Source organism: Cyprinus carpio, chromosome A4, assembly GCF_018340385.1.
Source record: "Cyprinus carpio isolate SPL01 chromosome A4, ASM1834038v1, whole genome shotgun sequence".
NCBI classification, from domain to species: domain Eukaryota; kingdom Metazoa; phylum Chordata; class Actinopteri; order Cypriniformes; family Cyprinidae; genus Cyprinus; species Cyprinus carpio.
The window spans coordinates 27,723,847-27,745,543 of NC_056575.1; the positions used below are offsets into that span (position 1 = coordinate 27,723,847).

The window sequence follows — 21,697 nt, forward strand, 5'->3', positions numbered from 1 at the left end:
CGATTTTCACTTTTTTTTAATGTTGGGTAGTGTGTAATGTTTGCTGTTTGAGCATAAAAAAAATATCTGCAAAGTTACGACAATGAAAATCAATGCAAACGGAGATATCTTTTAAATTATGCCATTTTAATGCCTACAAAAACAGCTGGTAAGGGACTACAAGAAGTAAACCAAAACTTCCGCGAAATTTACATAAACGGCCCCCGCTTTATACTCACTCATACTATTATTTGTACAAAAACTGTGAACATTAACTGTGAACATAATTATGACAATAATAAAAGTCACGTTATAATCATATTTTCATACAAATGTTATACCTGAGATCAGGCCGTGTATCTCCACTCTTAAACTTCATTGGTGGATCCATAGACCAGTTACTCTTCACAGACACACAGCTGAACTCTGCTTCTGATCTCTTCTGATGAACTGAGCTTAAACAGAGAAACATTGAAGTTCTTTATTTAAATGACTGTATGTAACAAATCAACTATACATTTATTATCAACATTCACTTTAAAGAGCACTTTATAGTCATTTCATGTACTGTGTTTATACAAAAACTGTAAACTCAACTCTGATGATATGTGACAATAATAAAAGTCACGTTATAATCATATTTTCATACAAATGTTATACCTGAGATCAGGCCGTGTATCTCCACTCTTAAACTTCATTGGTGGATCCATAGACTTGTCACTCTTCACAGACACACAGCTGAACTCTGCTTCTGATCTCTTCTGATGATCTGAGCTAACAGAACAGATTCAATCCATTATGATGAGAATCATTAGTAACACTTTATAATAACTTTCATTAATAAATCATTAACAAACATCATGTAATGCTTAACAGATCATTAGTTAATATATCTTCATATTGCGAGAAATATTAGATAATGTGCTTGTTAGTGTTTAAAAACGTACTTAAAAATTACAGATCATTATTTAATGTAAATTAAAATGTTTACAAATGTCATTAAACTTTCAAATGATCAAATGGTTTGAACTTTGAATGATTTTGACAGATGGTTTACAATGATTTAAAGCTTCATTAATAAATCATTAACAAACATTATATAATGCTTAACTGATCTTGAATTAATGCTTACAAATTTCATTAAATATTTAATTTATACTATAATGCACTTTTTAAAATCTAAAAATAATTTTAACAGAAATTATACAATGATGACAACCTTATTTGTTAAGTAATTCAATACTAACAAATATCATGGAAATTACAAATTTTGTGAAAAAAAAATTGCTTAAATTTACTGATTAAGATCTTTTTTTCACAAAATCTGTAAATGTAGAAAATAGCATTAATATGTGAACTGAATTTCACTGAATCATACATCAGCGAGAGAAAACATAATTTTTTCAAGAAAATACTGTCACGGTTCATGAATCGGCTGTCTCACACTGAGGGTGTCTGTGTGAGTGTAATTGTGTGGGTGTGGTTACTCATTGTCTTGATTAGTGTCACCAGCTGTCGTTGATTTCACCTCCCTTTATTTGTCAGTAAATTTCCCTCTCATGTTGTCAGATCGTTGTGGTTGTTCCCTGGTGTGCGTCCTGTTCTTGTGTCTCGTCAAGCCCCGTTCTCTGTTGGATTTCGTCAGTTCTTCGTGTCGTTTTGATTTCGTGTTTTCCTCGTATCGTCTGGATGTTCCACGGTTCCTGGGTTTCTCTTCACGCTCTTCACCGCACCACCACCGGATCGCCATCTCGTCCCTGCTTCACCACCACACCTGATTGTTTGTCCCCGGCCTGTGTCTTTACTCTGACCCTCATTATTATTAAACTTGTTAACTTGCATCTTGCATCCTCTCATTATTCATCACAAATACTTGTTTATTTATCAAAACATTGTAATATAACCGTACACTTTTGACCCCTTAACCAACCCTTAAACCGACCCACACACCAAACCTGTCCCTAACCTTCACCCGTATCACAACTCAATAACAGCAGAAGTGTTGTGCATTAACACAAGCTTTTAATCATTCTATACCATCTGTTAAAATCATTTGAAGATTTTCAAGACGTGCATGATCTTATGAATTAAAAGTTTAATGACATTTGTAAGCATTGTAATTTACATTAATTACCTGATCATTAGTGTAGTAAACACTAACAAGCAGATTATTTCATGTTTCTAGCTGTGTGAATATATAATAACTAATGATCCGTTAAACATTATATAATGTTTGTTAATGATTTATTAATGAATCTATTATAAAGTGTTGTCAAATCATAATATAAAATCTTCATAAAGTATTAGCCTACTTATTAAAAGCAGGCATGAGGGCTTTATGGTGTTATTGTTTTCAATAAATATTAAGCTTTATTTATGTTGCAGTAGGGGATTTTCCTTTTTTCTGCAGTCGTTACCCTTATATGGGAATGGGTGGATGAGGTGATTAGGGCAGGTGTATTTAAGCGTGTAGACTGGAAGCCCCAGAATGTAGGCTTTGTCATACCCACCCCTCGTCCGATGTTATTGCAGTCTCGGTAAGTGACGGAGGTTATGCACGGCGTCATGTGGTTTTAAAGTGTTTAGGGTATGTGTCTTTGTCTTTTGAAGGTATTGCTGGAACCGTCTTGGCAGCGTGCCCTGGGAGTTGTGTCAAGCACTTATTGGAAGCTTTCAGGTATGCCGGCAATCGCAATGAGTTGTGGTGTGGGTTATTGTGTGTTTTAGCAGAACATTCGCGAGTACATCCAGATATTGTGATGTGTGATTTTTCGTGTGGTACGTATGATTTAGTGAATGTTTCATATCCCCTGATTGGAGTAGATTCTGGTTTGATTTATGCTTTGTTTTGCAGTCGCCTGTGTACCACATGATGGTTAACTCAGGTCGTGCTGCTGTTTTTTTTCATGAATAGTTTTCTTTTTTTTTGTCTTTCGTGGACGGATTATTTTCTTGGGATTTCATAATTTCAGTAGTCTCTATGTTCTGTGTGTTTTATTTTTTATGGTTTGGTTTTTATTTGGAAACGGTTTGACCAGTGTGTTTTGGGCTGTAGTGGCTGTGTGGTGTCATTATTTAGCAGTGTGTAATCATTATATTTGTGCCTGATGTGATCGTGACGATTTTGTATTTCACCTAACTTACTAATTTTTCTTTTTGTTTTTTTTGGTTCGAGTCAAGGCTGAGTGCGCCGAGGGGGAGGCTAGTCAACTGGGTGCACACATTTGCTGTGAGTTTGGAGCACCAGGGTTTGAGCACCTCTTCCTATTTTGTTTGCCGTGCACACGTAAGTGGTTGAGAGCACAATTGTTTCCAGCTAGCTTGCCACCCCTAAAGTAAGCTTTAGCCTTGCAGTTTCTATTCCTTTATTTATTTATTTATTTATTTATTTTTGTGTGCTTCGTTTTATGGGAACAGTATAGTGTTTCTTTTCTTTATTTAGTTTGTGATTCAGTACTGTAAATCGTATATGTCTGGAGGAATGTTCTTTTAACATTGTAAACTTTGGCGTTGTCCTAATAAACTTGCTGTAATTTACACTGATTAAATGATGTTCATAGGACATTTTTCCTTTTAAATAAAATTCATTTGTTTATTGGATGAAGCGACTCTGTCTTTTCACTGCACCACCGAACCTGGGTTCCTTTCATATTCCCTTGGGTGCAATTCCCAAGGTGGCGTAGTCAGTCAGTGCTATCTGGACTTAATTATACTAAAGAAAAATACTGCTCCGGTCACATTTATTTATGTATCATGTAGACAGCCATCTCTTCTATATCATAATAGTTTGTTTAATGTGTTTCTCAAAGTACCTGTGTGCTGGAAACAAATCTTCATCTCCAGAAGTTTGTGTTTCATCCATGATGGATCTGAACAGTTTGACCTCCACTGACTCTAGATAGAAGAGACAAACAATCACACAAACTAATCAAAGCTAATCAAACAGCCTTTTGAGACTTTTGATGATCAGCCGCTACAGTTAAAGGGTAAATACAGAAAACATAATAAAACTGTGCGCTACAAACCAGTTCTTTGCTTATAATAATGAATTAAAATAATTAGATAAATACCAGTGTGCGGTATCGAGCAGCATAACGTAGTGTTTGTACCGCTAAATAACGGACACAAATGTCTCGCGCGTTCTTAAATTAATAATAATATTAATGCGCATATTTAATCTGAATGACAGTTAGAGGAACAGACTATAAACTGCTTTCACTCAAATACAGAAGGTTAGACATATTTTAACACAAATGCTGTTTAGAGTTTTGAAGAATCGAATTCAGCAGGAAACACAAGAAACGTGTTCATTTGCTTTCGGGTGAAAAATGCGTACATACCGATTCACATTCCCATCCGGTAACTCGACACAAACTCCCGATTTAGCGTTTATTAGCGATTCTATTAAAGATTTATAGATATAATGTATTGTAGATCATCGATTCTGTCTGTTTAAAATGTCCACATCAACTCTGGTCATTTACTTTCACTTTCATTCATGAGGAGAGCGGTTGCCAGATCCCGGGAAAATGTTCCTCCCCCGCCGGCATTTCAACGCTGAAACAACGTCAGGTACCAGGGTTCAGTCAACGTTGAATTACCTTTCGATTTTGCAAATTGGATCAACGTTGATATTGTGACGTTGATTCACCGTCTTACCTTCGGGGTGAATTATGATCGTTCTGGAGTCGCTGGATTAACGTTGAATTAGGTGTTGATTTTAAAAAGTGAATCAAGGTTGATAACACGTTGTTTCACCGTCGTACCTTGCACCATGTATAAATACACAACTGTATGTTCAATTAGAGCCTAGTTTGCATTTAGATCAACACTGTACATAATAAAGGTTAAAAACAAATGACTGGCAGCAATGGCTTTACAATCAACTTCAATAAACTACCACATGCTCAAAATTGTAAAACAGCAGTTTTATTTAGGAAAAATACTGTATAAATAATCCCAGACTTTATTTTGCAGTGTATGCATGGATGTATTGTTAAAAACCTGTAGAAGAACAATCCAAATACAATAATATTTAAAGGTTTTTGTAAAATAATTTGGCATATTTTTGCATATAAATGCATATTTTGTGCTGCACTTGCAAGAGAAACCCGTGTTCCTTTATGACTGAAACCAGCTGATCTTTTATTTTGGTGGAAAACTACAGTTTCTGTAAAAAACATGTTTTAGTAATGAGTCTCATTACAACAACGGTATGAATGGGTTTGGGCTTTAACATTTACATTTACATTTAGTCATTTAGCAGACGCTTTTATCCAAAGTGACTTACAAATGAGGACAATGGAAGCAATCAAAAACAACAATGATATATAAGTGCTATAACAAGTCTCAGTTAGCATAAATGCAGTACAAGTAGCAAGGGCTTTTAAATAATATAATAAATAAAAAGAAAACAGATAGAATATAAAAAGAATAGAGCAAGCTTTTGATCGCTCTGCAATTTGTTAATTAATTCAGTCCATCCTTTGCCTCAATTATATTCGTATTTTAATGTAAAATTCTATGCTTTAGCAAACAAGACTTTTATTTTGTTTTGGTGATGTGACGTCATAAGTCTGCGCCGCGCTCTGCGTCTGTGATTCAGCTGAAGGTGTGTGCTTTTACTCATATGAAGTGTTTGAATCACTACAGCTCGTTTAGAGAATTGTGTTTGATGTATATGCATGTGAAATGAATTATTACTGACTGTAATTATTGTCATTAGATAAATAATTACAGTGTTACATTTATTTTGTGTGAGTAAAGCGCATCCGTGCACGAATGAACATGAACAGTTTATCATAAACACCAGTTCAATCACCGGCGAGTAGTGACGGAGAAACGGATCTTTAATCAACTCCGAATCAACTGAATCAATTGCATCGCAGAATGATTCAGTGATTCGAATCTCACTCTGACTGACTCTTTTACAGAACTCGGAAACTTATTGAGATACACACAGTGATCTACTTTTAATTTATTTTACAGTCTCTTAATAATTTTCATTTAAACAGGATAGTGTCCAAACACACAGAAAAACACCTGCTGAAACAGCTGAGATCCACACGACTCACTATTAAATCAGAAGGCATTTATTTAAGAGGAGAGTGAAGACATGAAAATTGAAGAAACATTTAGTCAAACATGAAGAGACTGAGGAACAACGAAGGTGTAGTTTTTTTTAGAGGATGGTGTTTATTTGAGGGTAGAGTGAAGATTTGGAGTTTGAAGTGAAGTTAATTAGAAAATAAAGGTTTTGTGGAAATTCTCAAAGCTGAACTCAGTTTGATTTGATCCTTATTAAAATTATGTGTTCTGTTGTGTAGAGGAAAGATAATACAGTAGTGGAGTAGACAAAACAAAACGGTAGTGTAACATTAAACCCAGTATGTACTGCTTAATTAAAAACAATCAAAAACTTTTATTTCTATCATTTATTTATGCAACAGTCTGCACATATTTCTTGATTTTAATTGATTCTCATTTTTAAGAACTGATATCCATTCTTAAATCCTGTCTATATTTTGGTCTAGATGCTGTTTTCAGTTGTTCCTCTTGAAATTAAGGATTACAGATTTTGCCCGTTTTATGTGCTGTGACAGACCACTGTTGCCGCCTCAGATCAAGCAAAGCGCACGTGAACAATCATCACTTCTGCTTTACTACTGATTAACTCTAGAAGGAAGATTGACTAAATAGACACACAAAATAAACATGAATGAACATCAGACTGGATGCTGAAAACACCTGTAGGCTGTAACTTACAGAAATCCATTTCATGTGTAATGTAATCAGTCAATCAGTGTTTGTACTCTAGAAAGACATCAATAAAACAATATGACACATAATATTACATTTACCTCATTAAAGTCATTCAGTGACCATAAACTCAATAGCCACCAAGAAAAATAACTCTAGAAGGAAGATTGGCTAAATAGACGCACCATATATATATATATATATATATATATAAATATATATATATATATATATTACCATTCTTCTGTATTTAATATGTTTGAATACATCTGTGAATGTTTAAATTTCAAAAAAGATTAATTAGACTAGAAAAATATATTTGTAATTATTAAGATTATTTTAACATGAATTAAATGTGGATGATCTCCTGTACATAATCAGACGCATCAAGGGACACTGATTTCAGAGGCAACTGTCAATTTGCATCTTTGCCTTAAGACAGGCACACACTGTATGATTTATAATAATCCTTTAAAGGGGTCATATGATGTGATTTAAGTTTGTCCTTTCTCTTTGGAGTGTTACAAGCTCTTGGTGAATAAAGAAGATCTGTAAAGTTGCAAAGACTAAAGTCTCAAATCCAAAGAGATATTCTTTATAAAAGTTAAGACTCGTCCATACCCCCCTTATACGGCTCGTTCTAACATGCCCCCAGTCTAAGTCATGGTGTGGGAAGATATGCATAACGCCGCCCCAAATGTTCACACAAAGAAAGAAGGCGTAACATTTATTCTCTCTGTTGCCGCAGCTGCCATGTTGTGGAGTCGCTGTGTGTTTCATTGAAGTGAAACTTTGTTTTGCCTTCAAAAAGAGGACATGACTAGAAATTAGTGGTTAAGTTGTATTTCAACACTGTTCCAGAACAGTCCAACTAGGGCTGGGAGATATGACGATATAAATCGGATGGACGAAATTAAAAGTCTATCGATTCATATTGTGCTCTGTCGTTTATTTCGTGGTGCTGCAAAATACATTGTTTACGGCAATACGTTTTTATTATTTGAATGACGGCAGTCTTACATGCACTACTCAGGGATGCAGGCAGACGCATGAATAAAAGCATGCTCTTGCTCACGTCACGTTACTGTGTGCGTGGTCATGAAAACTTTATGTTTGCATGAGTTTTTATGCACTGCAGATTAAAAGAACAGATTTTAGGCTGTTGAAACAAACAATAGAGCTATATGCGCGCGCTACATTAACGGTCTCTTATTTGGTTACACTTTATTGTAATGCAGAGCACGACTAGATTTGTGACATGGAATGTCAAAGGATTAGGGCATGTAGTCAAAGAGAAAAAATACTGACATTTCTTAAAAATGAAAAGTCGCAGTTGCCTGCTTCAAGAAGCTCATCTATCAGATAGCGAACATTTGAAATTGAATCGAGATTGGGTGGGTCAAGTGTATTATTCCTCATTCATAGCTTACCCTAGGAAAAGAGGCACAATTATTTTAATTAACAAACACTTGCCTTTTATTTTTGAAAATCAAATCAGTGAGAGAACCAATTCTGTCTGGTATAATATTGAAGAATCAGCTTGCGCCCCACTACCAATTAGATTTCTACCTTTTGTTAAGAACTATTCAAAGCTAAACAATATTTCAGAGCATTTTACTATATCAAAGACATGCCTGGAGAGATGTTAAGACATACTTAACCCTGATTTTCAGTCTTTCAGCATGGCTGACACTGGGAATCTCAAATATCTTGTCTGTTTTCAGAGGGCACTCTAAAGTCTTTCAAGCAGATTGTGGAGGAATTTAAAGTTCCAAAGTCCAATTTTTACAAATATCTTCAGTTGTGGCACTTTTAAAACCAAAGATAGACAAAGAAGAGTTGAGAACAGAAATTGAAGACCTTTAACTGAATCCAGTCTGTTTAAAGGCATCAGTATCAAGGGCATATGACATCTTGTCTAGTAATTGCACCTCTGCCTTGGGAGAAAGACACTGGACAAACCATTGAAGAGAATGACTGGGCTGTTGGATGTGATAATATGTACCCTAAATATACTTCCCTTGGGATCCATGAGCTCAACTTAAAAATGTATTATATGATATATCTTACACCAATGCATGTTAAGAAGATGTTTATCAATGCTACTGTTTCAAGTGTGAAAAAGATAAAGGTACATTCGTTCATTGTTTTTGGTACTGTGACAAAATGTTGCCATATTGTAAGAAAATACATAGGCTAATGAAAGATCTTCTTGAACTAAACTTTGATATGACCCCAGCTTTGTATTTATTGAATCTTAATCTGAACAGTCTGTTTAAAAAAAGATGCAATACAGTTATTTATTGTTTTGGTATATTTAGCTTAAAGGGGTCATATGATGCTGTTAAAATTAACATTATTTTGTGTATTTGGTATAATGAAATGTGTTTATGCAGTTTAAGGTAAAAAAATAAAAAACATTATTTTCCATATAATGTACATTATAGATTCTCCTCTATGCCCCGCCTTCTGAAACGCATCTATTTTTACAAAGCTCATCGGTCTGAAAAGCAAAGTATGCTGTGATTGGCCAGCTATTCAGTGCATTGTGATTGGCTGAATGCCTCAAGCTTGTTACGGAAATGTTACTCCCCTTAATAGAGATCAAAAGAGAGGTCAAGCCATTTAAGTATCATTTCCCTCAGGAATTGGGGGAGCGGGGTAGAACCTTAAGCTTTCTCGGGTAATCCAACGATTCACAGATTCTTACGTCTTCCTCGGTTTTCTAGGTCATCCACTTTAGCTTGAAGCTGAGTCATCTTTTTTTGTCAAAGCAGAAAGTTCACCTTCGTGGGCCCGCAGAGCATCCTCTGTGGTAGAGATTCTGTTTTCAGATTCCATTAAGCGGGATTCATTTGAGGACACTCTTTGTCATAAGTTGGATAAGTCTTGTAAACACCAGAAACAGAGGTCGATATAGTATCGAGACGACTTTCGATAGTGTCAAAACGACCATCGATGTTCCCCAATCGGGTACTAAGTGCTCGTATTTAGTTTAAAACTGGGTCAGTTTGTTCTGTTGAAGATGAGGATATTTCTGCTTCTTTTTCTGTGATCGTGAGGTTGCAACAAGTGGAAGGGCTTTAGATCTTGAGTCTCAGACACGTTAGTCGTGTGTTGAGCTTTTTAATTTGGAGATTCTTTAACTTAAATCAAAGAGGGTAGCAATTTATTAAGCAATTAGGAGCGGAGCCACAGTTTAGGTGGCCATCTTCTCCAGTGTCCACGAGTGCCCCGGCAATATGTATTTTTTGATATTTTATATACGGGATGCCAAATTCAGTTCCTGGAGGGCCACAGCCCTGCAGAGTTTAGCTCCAACTCTAACTAAACACACCGGAATCAAGGTCTTCATCACTTGAAATCTAAAGCTAGGTGTGTTGGAGCTGAACTCTGTGGGACTGTGACCCTCTACAAGCTGAGTTTGACATCCCTGTTTTAGACATGAAAGGCAGATTGTAGCCATTATTGATTTCTGGTCTACTGTTGCTTTTAAATGGGTGTTAACTTGTATTTGTCTCTTTTCACTCTAGACCTGAAAGAGGAGTGTGAAGAACTGAATGAAATGCAAAATAAAGATCAGTACAAGAAACATCATGATTTCATTACTGGACAAACATTTAGTTGCTCACAGACAGCAAAGACTTCCTCACAAAAAAGAGCTCGAAAGACTAGATCTAGAAGTAATTTCACCTGCCAACAGTGTGGAAAGAGTTTCAGCCATCAAGGAAAACTTAAAGTCCACATGAGGATTCACACTGGAGAGAAGCCTTTCATCTGCCAACAGTGTGGAAAGAGTTTCAATGAACATGGAAACCTTAAAGTCCACATGAGGATTCACACCGAGGAAAAACCTTTCACCTGTCCTCAATGTGGAAAGAGTTTTACTCATAAAAGCACTTTTAATGCCCACATGACAATTCACACAGGAGTGAAGCCTTACACATGCAAACTGTGTGGGAATAATTTTGTTGGAAAAGGAAGTTTTAACATGCACATAAGGATTCACACTGGAGAGAAGCCTTACACCTGCCCTCAATGTGGAAAGAGTTTCACTCAACAAGGAAACTTTAACAGGCACAAGAGAATTCACACTGGAGAGAAGCCGTTCACATGTAAACTGTGTGGAAACAGTTTCACACGACAAACAAGCTTTAACGGGCACATGAGAATTCACAACAGAGAGAAGATTAAACCTGTAAATTGAGTGGAAGAACATCACAACAAAACTAAATCTTAACTATCACACGAACAGTCACACTGGTGAGAAGCAGTTTACATGTGAACAGTGGAAAGAGTTTCAGGCGAAAAGCAACCATTAATAATCACATGAGGCTTTACACTGGAGAGAGACCTTTTACGTGTCTTCAGTGTAAAATGTGTTTCACATATCAAAAAGACCTCAAACATTATTGTGGCAGGCAGGATGGGGCCCGAGAGCCATGGGAAGGGATTGAGGCCTCTAGTTTCATGGAAGGTTCCCGCCTCCTTGCTCTGTTCCCACGACTCCCAGCCCCACCCTGCTTGCTACATGTAAATTGTCAGTATGTGATTTTGGAGCAATTCAGATACTGAAGACTTGATCAAGGCTGTGTTTCCCAAAAGCATTGTAAGCTTAAGTACATGGTAGACCCATTGAAACCAATGGGGCTATGATCAACTTAAGCTTACTATGGTTTTGGGAAATGCAGCCCAGAATTGTGATGAAACAACGCAAAGAACTGAATTTCACAAGATGCCCCGAGTCTCACACTAGATGATCATAAAACTGAGACCTGTCAGTTGACACCACAAAGCCTGAGTTTAATAGTTCCTCCTCTACAGATGATTTTATAAACTAGTGACTGTATAAAAATAACTCCTCCAGCGTTGGCAACTTTAGGCAGTTAACCCAAGATAAATGGGTCTGGAAACACATTCATAGAATATTAGGGAAAATCATAAGACAAAATTGGGATTTCCCTCACTCAAGATAAAGAGCTAAAGCCAGACTCCATTTTGACCTTTTCCTTGCATGACTTGGAATCCTCTCTAAGACCCACAGAGACTGTCTTTACATATAAAAATGCTTCAGATCATTCCAAAATGAGGCTATCAGAACTTCACTTGAATAATTCCACATCATGTCTGACTGTCATCCATATAATACAGTACACACACACACACATATACATTGGCTGCACTTACATGCAATCACCATGATCCAATCAAGCAGATCGGATCATCAGTCAATAAGAACATGGCGCGTTTACACTTGGCAACACCAACTGACAGACAGACACAATACATACATACATACACTCAGCGGATCAGTTTGTGGTTTGTATCAATGTGTACAAGTACTTTTGTTCCGGGACAACACAAACATTTACAAAACAGGAGAGGATGCCCATGGTGTCAACATGATGCATTAAGGGCCTCTCTCCCATTCAACCCCATGTCCTCTGGTTTGCAAACTTCCCTTAGTAAGCCCATAACCTGCATGTAGCATGTCTTCTTTTTTTATGAGCAACAAGGTTATCAAGTTCTGAATCAGATAAAGTGCTGTATAGACCTCTAACATTGAAGTTTAATTTTGCCATTTGTCTGTATACCTATGTGTACACTACATGTCTAATTCACTTTGTCTGTGTTGCATTACCTATTAAAGTAGTATCTTTATATTGTCAAGGCTAGTTGGTTGGTTTGGCTAACAATGTAGCTAACGTTATACATTATCATGGAAGCACGGATAGCCTACAGCTTATCCGTTTGGTCTGAATTATATTAATGAATTAATTAAACAAGTTCATAATGCCCTTACAAAAAACAACTGCAGTATATTGAAGTACAACTGCAGTAAAACTGCAGTACAAAGCAGTATAACTGCAGTATAATTAAGCACAGCCATAGATTTGCAGTATAATGACAGTACAACTGCAGTACATTGAAGTACGACAGCAGTAAAACTACAGTAAATGTTAGTACATCTGCAGTCAAATGAAGTACAACTGTAGTTTTCCAATATAATGAAGTACTGAAATGCATGTATAAACCTAACACTCATACTACATTACTGCAGCTGTGGTACCAGTAGGCTACTACTGTACAGCAAGAAAAAGCTATGGACCACTGCTATGCAACATTTACCCATAAGCTATCTTAAATAATAATAATAATAATAATAATAATAATAGTTGTCTTAATCTAAATGGCATGAGACTTGGTGACACTGTGGACACTTGCTGACAATTCAATTTTTCAAATAAAATCAATAAATCAGCCACAACACAAAAATTAAGATATAGCCAATGCATAAAAGATGCAAATGGGTTGTGTACGTTTATACAGAGTTCTCAAAATTCATGGGTAAACATACACAATATTTTTTACTATATTTGTACTAAGGATTCAACAAAAAAAAAAAATTTTCCCAAAGCATTCATTTTCTCCTCCTCACATTTTACATTGAGATACTGTCACAATAAATCTGATTCTGATTATTTGTTAATCTCTTTATTAATTATTTACACGTGGTTTTCAATTCATGTTTATTTGTATTGCATTTTGTACGTTTTATACACATATATACATTTTATTTGTCACATTCTGAGATTAAAACATGCAGTTAATACAAGAAATATAGTACATTTATATTGAGTTATTCTAATGAATAGATGGGTGACCATACACAATGCAATTTTACTAAATTTGTACTAATGATTCAACCATAAACATTCTTTTCTCAAAGCATTAATTTTCTCCTCCTCCCATTGAGATACTACAGTAAATCTGATTCTGCTTATTTTTTAATCTCTTTCATATGTGTTTGGTAGGGGCAAAATGACAAGCCCATCTAGTCTTTTTACAATTTCTATACATTAGTTTGTTACTTCAGATGGAAGTACTGCCTTGTAGCCTGCACAGAATGTGACATTAAGTATGTGAGAATCAATGCAAACATACTCTGTTCGCTTTTTGTGAAAGGCTTGAATTTGATTTGTTAACCTTACCAGTAAAACTGGTTGTTTGGGGGTGGCCTGTGTTTGAACAACAATGATGTGTTAAATTTTTGCAACCTGTTGCCCAGTGGTTACCAAGGAATTACATCTGGAGTATTTTGAGTCATACTGATCAGTGGGGTAGAGTGTCCCATCACAAACAAACCTCTGAAAGTAGGTGGCGTGATTTTGTTCTGTATGAATTCCAGAATCCTGTAGTAGGATTTGCTGAGACATTGGTAGCTCCTTCACCTGACCATGACCAAAAAAAATTGCAGCTACTGACCTGTGCAACGTTTTGCACAAGGAATAACCCCGAAGTGCTGATGAAATGTATTCATGAGCCTTGTCGATGTTCACATGTGAAATATGTGAACTAGTTAGCAGATAAACGGCAAAGGCTAGTAGCATCCAGTGGTGGAAATACAGGATTAAACCCACCAGTATAAACGGAGAGATTAGAAGAAATGTTCTCCACTCACTTCCTTTCCATTTTTGCCGTTCTTTTACAGATCGTGGCAGATGGATTATCTTGCTAGGTGGCCGGACTGATTTCAAACATTTGTCTATCTCTTTCAAGACACTTGGATTTTTGACGTTTACTTCTGGCACTTTGTTGTCAAACCACAAGCCTGTTATTTGGCGCACTACTCCAAGAAGTACACTATGTAAATAGTCTGGAACAAAACGTTCTGCCATGTCAAAACACTGTAATGTGGTCAGAAGACTTGGTCCTTTAACACCATTGACTGGGTTATTTACAGAGGCCAGTTCTGCATCATGGACCATGCCCTCGTGTGTTCTCAGACTAGGAATGGGTACTGAGAGTGGGTAGACCCTGGTAAACCCATCACCCTTTTCCACTCTCTCTTCAGAATGAGTGCAAAAATTACAGCCATGTGCCCCATTAAACTGGTTGATATTTTGCACTGGAGCCCTTGCAACAGAGTCAACTGTGTATAGAATCGCAGCAACTTTCCAACATTCATAAGTTTTTGTCACAGTGTTGTGCCACACAACACTTTCAGATTCTAAAGATCTGCACTCTTCAATGAATGGTTTTAGAAAGCTTTCCATTTTTGGCTTGGTTTGCCCAAACCATAGTGCAGGCACCAACACAAAGTTTTTTCGTTCAGAAGGAGGGACTTGGTTTATGGTACACTGAATTGGCCACATTGAATAGCTTGAAGAGTTAAACACTGGGACACCATCTGTATTCCATGTCAAAGATATATTGCCCTGTTCTGTCAGCATTGTAATTCTCTTATACAGTGTACCATCACTGATATCTTGGATGCAATCAGAGTTGTTTTTCTGTGATAGTTTCTCATTAATCATTATTATTAATCATTTTCTGTGATAGTTTCTCATTCTCATTAATTTGGAGTACAAGGCAGGGCAACAGACAGATGTCACACAGCCAACTATATCATTCTTTACACAGAAAGTGCAGCTCTACAGTCTACAGTCGCCAAGGCAACAAGACATCAGTGAAGCCATTGTTCAAGATTTAATAATTGGGTGTTGTCTGCCTCTGTCACTTGTGGAAAATGGACATTTTAAACACTTTCTTGGGATTATGGATAGTAAATACACACCAATCTCTAGAAAAACTATTTCTGAGAGATGGATACCAGAGTTGGTAAGGAAGGTCAAGAAAACTGTTTTGAAGAAACTTGAGACCCAGTCATCCGTGTCATTAACAACTGACATCTGGTCTGATCGCAGGCTACGCTCCTTCCTGGGAGTGACTGCCCATGTGTGCTATAAATCAAAGGATTCCTATGCACTTGAATCCTACCTGCTGGACTGTAAGCGTTTTGTAGGCAGACATCCTGGAGAGCATATTGCTTCTGCCTTTGAGGAGATCACAGAAGAATATGGTATCCATCAGAAAATAAGCTATATCTTAACAGACAATGCCGCCAGTATGAAATGCGCTTTCAAAGTAAACATGCCCCAACAGCAATCTGACGACAGTGAGAGTGAGGAGGATAATCTAGATGATGAGCACTTGTGGGAGGACATTACTTCAGTGGAAGACACAGAATTACCCTGGTCATCAGGTGAACGTCTTTCCTGCTTTGCACACTCTCTGCAGTTAGTTGTTAATGATGACATGAAGGAGGTTAGGGCCATTTCCAGCACCATAGCCAAAACATCACGGTTCACAACTCTATTACATAGCAGCTCACAATTCAAAGACAAGTTTGAGGCTATGTTTGACACTAATAGGACTGTTCCAGCTGCAAACACTACTCGCTGGAACAGTACATTCAAACAAGTACAGGCTCTCACAGCTTTGGGCCACAAAGCCCTGAACGAAGTGCAGCAAAGATTATAGGGATGTGGTGTTTAGTGTCCATGAGTGGAACCAGCTGAAGGAACTGAGTGCAGTTCTTGCTCCATTTTTCCGAGGCAACAGACCTGACAGAAGGAGAGAAATCAGTTACCATTAGCATGGTGGTTCCAACCTGGACTTGAATACACACCTCCTCAAGATGGAGGAGACCCGAATGCAGTGCAGGCCATTGGTCAGAGCCCTCCAGCAGTCTCTGGTGAAATGATTCTCTGGAATCTTTACAAAAACAAACATGGGCAAAGATAGCAGAAAAGAGGAACCTTTTAACCACACTGTGTACTTTTTTGCTACCATGCTGGATCCACAGTTTGGCTTAAGCTGGGTGGACTTAGATGTTACCAATGGGGGAAATGCAACATCAGTGAAGAAATTCAGAGATGAACTTAAGACACTGACGGGTTAGTATACATTTTTATCCAGTAAAAATAAATTATTTGCAAAACTATGAATCCTAAATGTTTTAAATTAGTAGCCTATAAAAGCCTTAACTAGTCTTACAGTGGAATTCATAGAGTCTTCCTTTCATCTGTTTATTTTTGTCATTAAAAATATTTTGTAATACTCTGGGCCAACTGAACCTGATACTCTTTATATTTAGGCTGGTAACATGCCTATTGTACATAAACCAAACTCACTTTATACTAGCCCATCATACTTACCTGTAGAGAGAAATCAAAGTACGGAGTGTTCCAAGTACTATTAAAAACAGTAGGCCAATGGTTAGATTTAGTACAGTATCACCTTGTAACCTAAATAAATAACTATTCATAAAATCATTTCATTACTGACCTCTGCACTGAATGAAATAACCAGCATTTACATTAACTTGCTATGTTTATTTGAATAACAAAAAAGATAATGTAATTGATCATTTAAAAAATGTGTCTTATAAAAGTTCCTAAAAGTGTTTAATTTAACTCTATGTACATATCCTTTTAAATCTAACTCATTGTGCTTGTGTTTGTGTTTTTCAGACACATTGATCTTAGAGGTGGAGAACATGATGGTCAGTAAAGAAGATGATGAAACTGCCTCAGAAGCCATGAATGTGGATCCAGCCAGTGATTCGCCACCACCCAAAAGCCCTCGCCTTCTGTCCCGCTACAAGGCACACAAGAAGCGCGGCTCAGTCCAGAATTCAAGTATTGTAACACAGATAAGCAAATACTTTGATGCCATCCGTGACTCTGATACTGACAATGCACTTGTCTTCTGGGCCAAAAACCATGCTAGATTCCCACAACTCCACAATTTGGCATTGAAGGTGCTGTCAGTCCCTGGCTCCTCTGCACCAGTGGAGAGGGTTTTCAGTAGAGGAGGCATTATAATGAGACCTCATCGTGCACGTTTAGGTCACAGAATGTTGCAATCTCTCATGTTTCTAAAATGCAACCAAACTTTACTTTAAACTGATTTCCATTGATGTAACTTTTGAGGTGTCCATCTACTCCTCTATTGCAACTACCGTGCAACTATGTGGTTATCCTTGGCCTTGAGCTTGAATTTATGAAGAGTGTTTTGCCACTGCAGTTTTTTTTTAGGCGTGGTATATGATGAAACTGCTCCCAGTTAAACAGTTGTGTATTTTTATGTAGCTTTGAAAACTTATAAAAGCTGACACATTCATTCAAAAGCAAACTTAAATCTGTAAAAGAGAGAAACTTGTGTCTTTAGTTCTTACTGTCGATGATTGTTTCTGAGCATCTACATTTTACATAGACTTACTGTATTCAAATTCAGCTTTACTTTTAATGCAGCGGAAAACCCTGGGTGAATGTTTAGATGTTGCTGTATAGATTGACTTCAAAGTTAATGTTTTAACCATTGAATATGTATCTTGGGCATTTTTGCACACTGTAAAAGATGCTGGATATAATTTACTGTTTTTATAGTTTTTGTGGTGTTGTGAGTTTACTAATCTATGCATTTATCCATTGCAGTGAGTGGAACCAGCTGAAGATTTTCAGTGTGTCTGTGAAACGCTGAGGTACCGTAGTAGTTTTGTGCATGCGTGAACATCATGGCAACGTACAACAAAAAATTACCTCACGCGGGAAACACTTAGCGTAACGCGTAAATGCAAGTAACTAACGTAAGGTCTAAACATGCACTAAACATGAGATAACATGTACGTGTTCTTAGAATGAACACAAAATGACAAACTTTGATGTTTATGGAAACTCACCCCATAAGAAACAGAAAAGTATTCTTGCAGATCTCGTTGCCTCCAATGAAATAAGTTACCATCAAATAAGTTTGCACTGTGCGTCTGTTTGCCTCTAACTGTCCAATAATTCGCATGTCCTGCCACTCTTTTTCCGCAGCTAAAGAATCCAGCTGTATGTTGTACATAATGTCTGGAGAAAGCTTCTGGCTACAGCACTGTCTCCCATGCAGACAGTTCTCTTTTCTCCTTGTGTAGCATTTACAGTCAAAGTTACAGATTTTCCCCATTTCTCTGTCTTTATCCCCATCAAATGTTACAATCAATATATAGCCTCTGATATCTTACGGTCCAACTCGTTTGATGCCAGTCCGATACATTCTCGTCTGCGATAATCTTTGCGGCGTCCATCTTTATTGAATTTTGATATCAGCTAGAGCCGGCCAGAGCGCTGCATAATAAGTAGCCACGCTTCCCTTGAAGGGCGGGGGCAATAACAAATGAAACAAAAGCCGGCTTATCCAGTTTGGAAAAACACATACAATGACACGCCCCTACTGCGTGCTCTAGTCTCTCTGAAAAACAAGCCGATTTCAACCTCAAAATGAATGGTTTTAAATATACCAATACTGCTATCTCAAACACGGAGAGGCTTCTTCATGGTCTCAACTAACAGATTCAGCAAAAAAACGAAAATCACCAATTTTGAAAAAAAAAACACTTATTTCTCATTTTGCTCGAAAGTTGTGCTGCTGACTTGTGTCACTGGTTTCCGTGACGGATCACATATACACAGTGTTGGGTAAGTAACTCTAAACAAGTTATTAATTACTAGTTTTAATTACTAGTTACTAATTGTAATGAGGGGTCAAAAGCGAGTGGATCCATTTGCAGTTTAATTAAACAAAGTCAGATACAAGCAGGGTCAATTAACAGTGTCAGGTATGGCACAGAGAATCCAGAGACATAAACGTTTACCGGGCAATGGTCGGGGCTGGCAGCAATCAGCATAAACAGGGTCAATATCAGCAAAAGCAGTCAAGAGGTCCAGACGGCAGAGAATCACAAGAGCTAACAGTCTAAGATCATACACGCAGAATCAAATGCAGTCAGCATAAACAGGGTCAATATCAGCAAAAGCAGTCAAGAGCGAGAACTATCAAGATGCTGAGGCCTTCCATGGGGTCTCGGTGCTGGTCTGTGGGGTGGTCCCAGGTGAAATGCAGTGGTGAGTGTAGGATCTAGGATGTCCTGGGAGTTAACCCAAGATCTCTCCTCAAGATCCCCTCCCAGTCGATAAGATTTTGAAACACCCTGCCTCGGAGTCATGAATCCAGGATCTCTCGCACTTGATAGGCCTCCTCGCCGTAAATGATGATGGGAGGGCTGCTCTTCTCGGACTACATGTGGGCTTGAGCAGGGTACATGAAAAGTGGGTGAGATATGATAATTGAATGGAAAAGCCCAACAATATGATACAGGAGTAATTTGCTTAATGATTTTGAAAGGAACCACGTACCTAGGACTATAGTTTCCTGCATGAAAGGTGAAGGCAGAGATCTTTAGCAGATAGCCAAACCCACTGTCCTGGAGTGAAGATGGGTCCTGCCCTTCAACAGTGATCAGCCTGTTCCTTGACTCTGCGGACTCCTTGTTGAAGATGCACATGAGCTGAATTCCAAGTCTCCTCACTTCTATGTAACAAGTCGTTGACTGTGGGTAGGTCCGATGGTTGAAAAACAGAGTACACAATCTCCTCTGGCAGACCATAAAACCCAGAATACCTGGTTCAGCAATGCCTCGAATGTTTCAAAGGGTCGGTGGGGGAGGCTTGGTCAGTGGTCATCAAAAGCAACAGGCCTTGGAAAAGCGATCAATGACGTGAGATATGGTGGTATAATTGTGAGAATCGTCGGGAAGATCAGTGATGGAGTCTATGGTGATATGTGACGAGGGGTGTTGAGGAATGGCAAGGGAGCTGCAGAAGACCTACTGGTCATTGATGGGAGTAGTTTTTAGAAATGCCACAGATGTTGCAGTCTTGAAATGAAGTTAGACACATATGTCTGTAGAGAGGCCCATCAGAAGCAGTTGATGACAAGTTGAATGGTGGCATTGATACCTGGATGACCGGCATTGGGGGAGTCATGACCTCCGACCCACTGTTATCACTCTATGGTGGGAAATTCAGAGTTACATTAGGTCCGGTTTGGAGGGTATTCAGGAGGGACTGGCTCGTTGATCTGGGCCTCTGTGATCTCAGTCATAATATCCCATTGTCACATTGTACGGTGTTTATGGTAAATGGTTCAAATGTTGTTGAGAGAGGGCGTCCCGCTTCCAGCTGGATTGAGTCATTCTTTATGGCTAATAATTCCCTATCCTCCAACACCATAAGTTTCTTTCAGGGGAACTGAGTTTGGGGGAGTAGATGGCACCATGGGAATAGTTTGGGTGGATTACCGTGTTTTTGTTGTTTTTTTTTGAGATAGTACATGCATCGTTCCAGTATTTTGAAGCATCTACTTCTATGGTGAATTCAAGATCTGAGTTGGGATGGTGAAGAATAGGAGCTGTAGTAAAGTGTTCTTTCAGTTGCCGAAAGGAGTGTTCATGCGTGCTGGTGTCTGATCAGGCATTGTTTGCTACCCTTAAGGATGGATGTGAGAAGTGGGGTTGACTGCTGAAGTTACGAAAAAAGTTAAATACTCTCGTCCCAAAAAGGTATCTTAATATTCTATCACTAATTAGGGGCGCAATTGGATCACCAGCGGTGCGATGGTACCCTCTGGAATTGCTCCCGTTTATTAGGGGCCGAGCCTCTAGGCATGAGGGCACTATTGATTTTGTTAAGGATTATTATATTATTTGTATGTTATTTTTTTTTTTGGGGACGATCTGGGGGTCTTTTATAAGCAGAAGCTTGGGATTCTTAAAGATAACTCGTTTTGAGAGTATGTGTACCATTATTGAGACTTTAGGATAATGAAGCCAATAAGTATACAGAAGTATTAACATATGCAACTTTTACTGCTACTCTTTTTTGTCGTTTCTTGCAATGTTGGGTTGAAAGGTCCGCATAACTCAAATCGAAATTTCCTGTCTTTTTATGATAAGTGGAGGTCTGGGGCAATGTAACTATCATATGTTCCAAAAACTGTAAACCGCACAGCCTGGATAAAGTAGCTGTGATTTTTTATGAGTCAGTTGAGACTCATGTAAAAAATGCGTCATGTCAAATCTACCCAGTCTACTAGTCACTCTTCAGTCATAACCCGAAAGCACCGCCTTTTGTCCTTTGACAGACCCCCTCAGACAACATTGCATCCATGACATTGTTGAGCAACAACAACATGGAAGCATGTCAAAAGGTATACTTTAATGGACAAACCAGGATTCTTCAACCTAACATTGTTCGGGAGGCAGACACACTCTGTCAGTTCACATGATTCT

At 37.9% G+C, this 21,697-nt stretch overlaps 1 protein-coding gene and 1 long non-coding RNA gene across 4 annotated transcripts; one reads left to right on the top strand and one right to left on the bottom strand.

The window, feature by feature from the left end:
* Nucleotides 1-319: 319 nt before the first annotated feature.
* Nucleotides 320-4,636, bottom strand: LOC122141718. Of its 3 annotated transcripts, XR_006158030.1 has the most exons (4): nt 4,320-4,622; nt 3,792-3,873; nt 640-753; nt 320-434 (listed from the first exon to the last, which is right to left on the bottom strand). It is a non-coding gene; the product is annotated as an uncharacterized LOC122141718 (long non-coding RNA). The 3 variants fall into 3 exon arrangements; XR_006158031.1 differs by lacking the exon at nt 640-753 and having other exon boundaries at nt 321-434; nt 4,320-4,480; XR_006158029.1 differs by lacking the exons at nt 320-434; nt 640-753 and having other exon boundaries at nt 2,972-3,873; nt 4,320-4,636.
* Nucleotides 4,637-8,644: 4,008 nt separating this feature from the next.
* LOC122140997 (gastrula zinc finger protein XlCGF49.1-like) lies at nt 8,645-11,649 on the top strand. Its single transcript, XM_042746576.1, has 2 exons — nt 8,645-8,729; nt 10,272-11,649. The coding sequence occupies exons 1-2, from the start codon at nt 8,645-8,647 to the stop codon at nt 10,943-10,945; spliced, it is 759 nt and encodes a 252-aa protein (XP_042602510.1). The 3' UTR covers nt 10,946-11,649.
* Nucleotides 11,650-21,697: the final 10,048 nt, after the last annotated feature.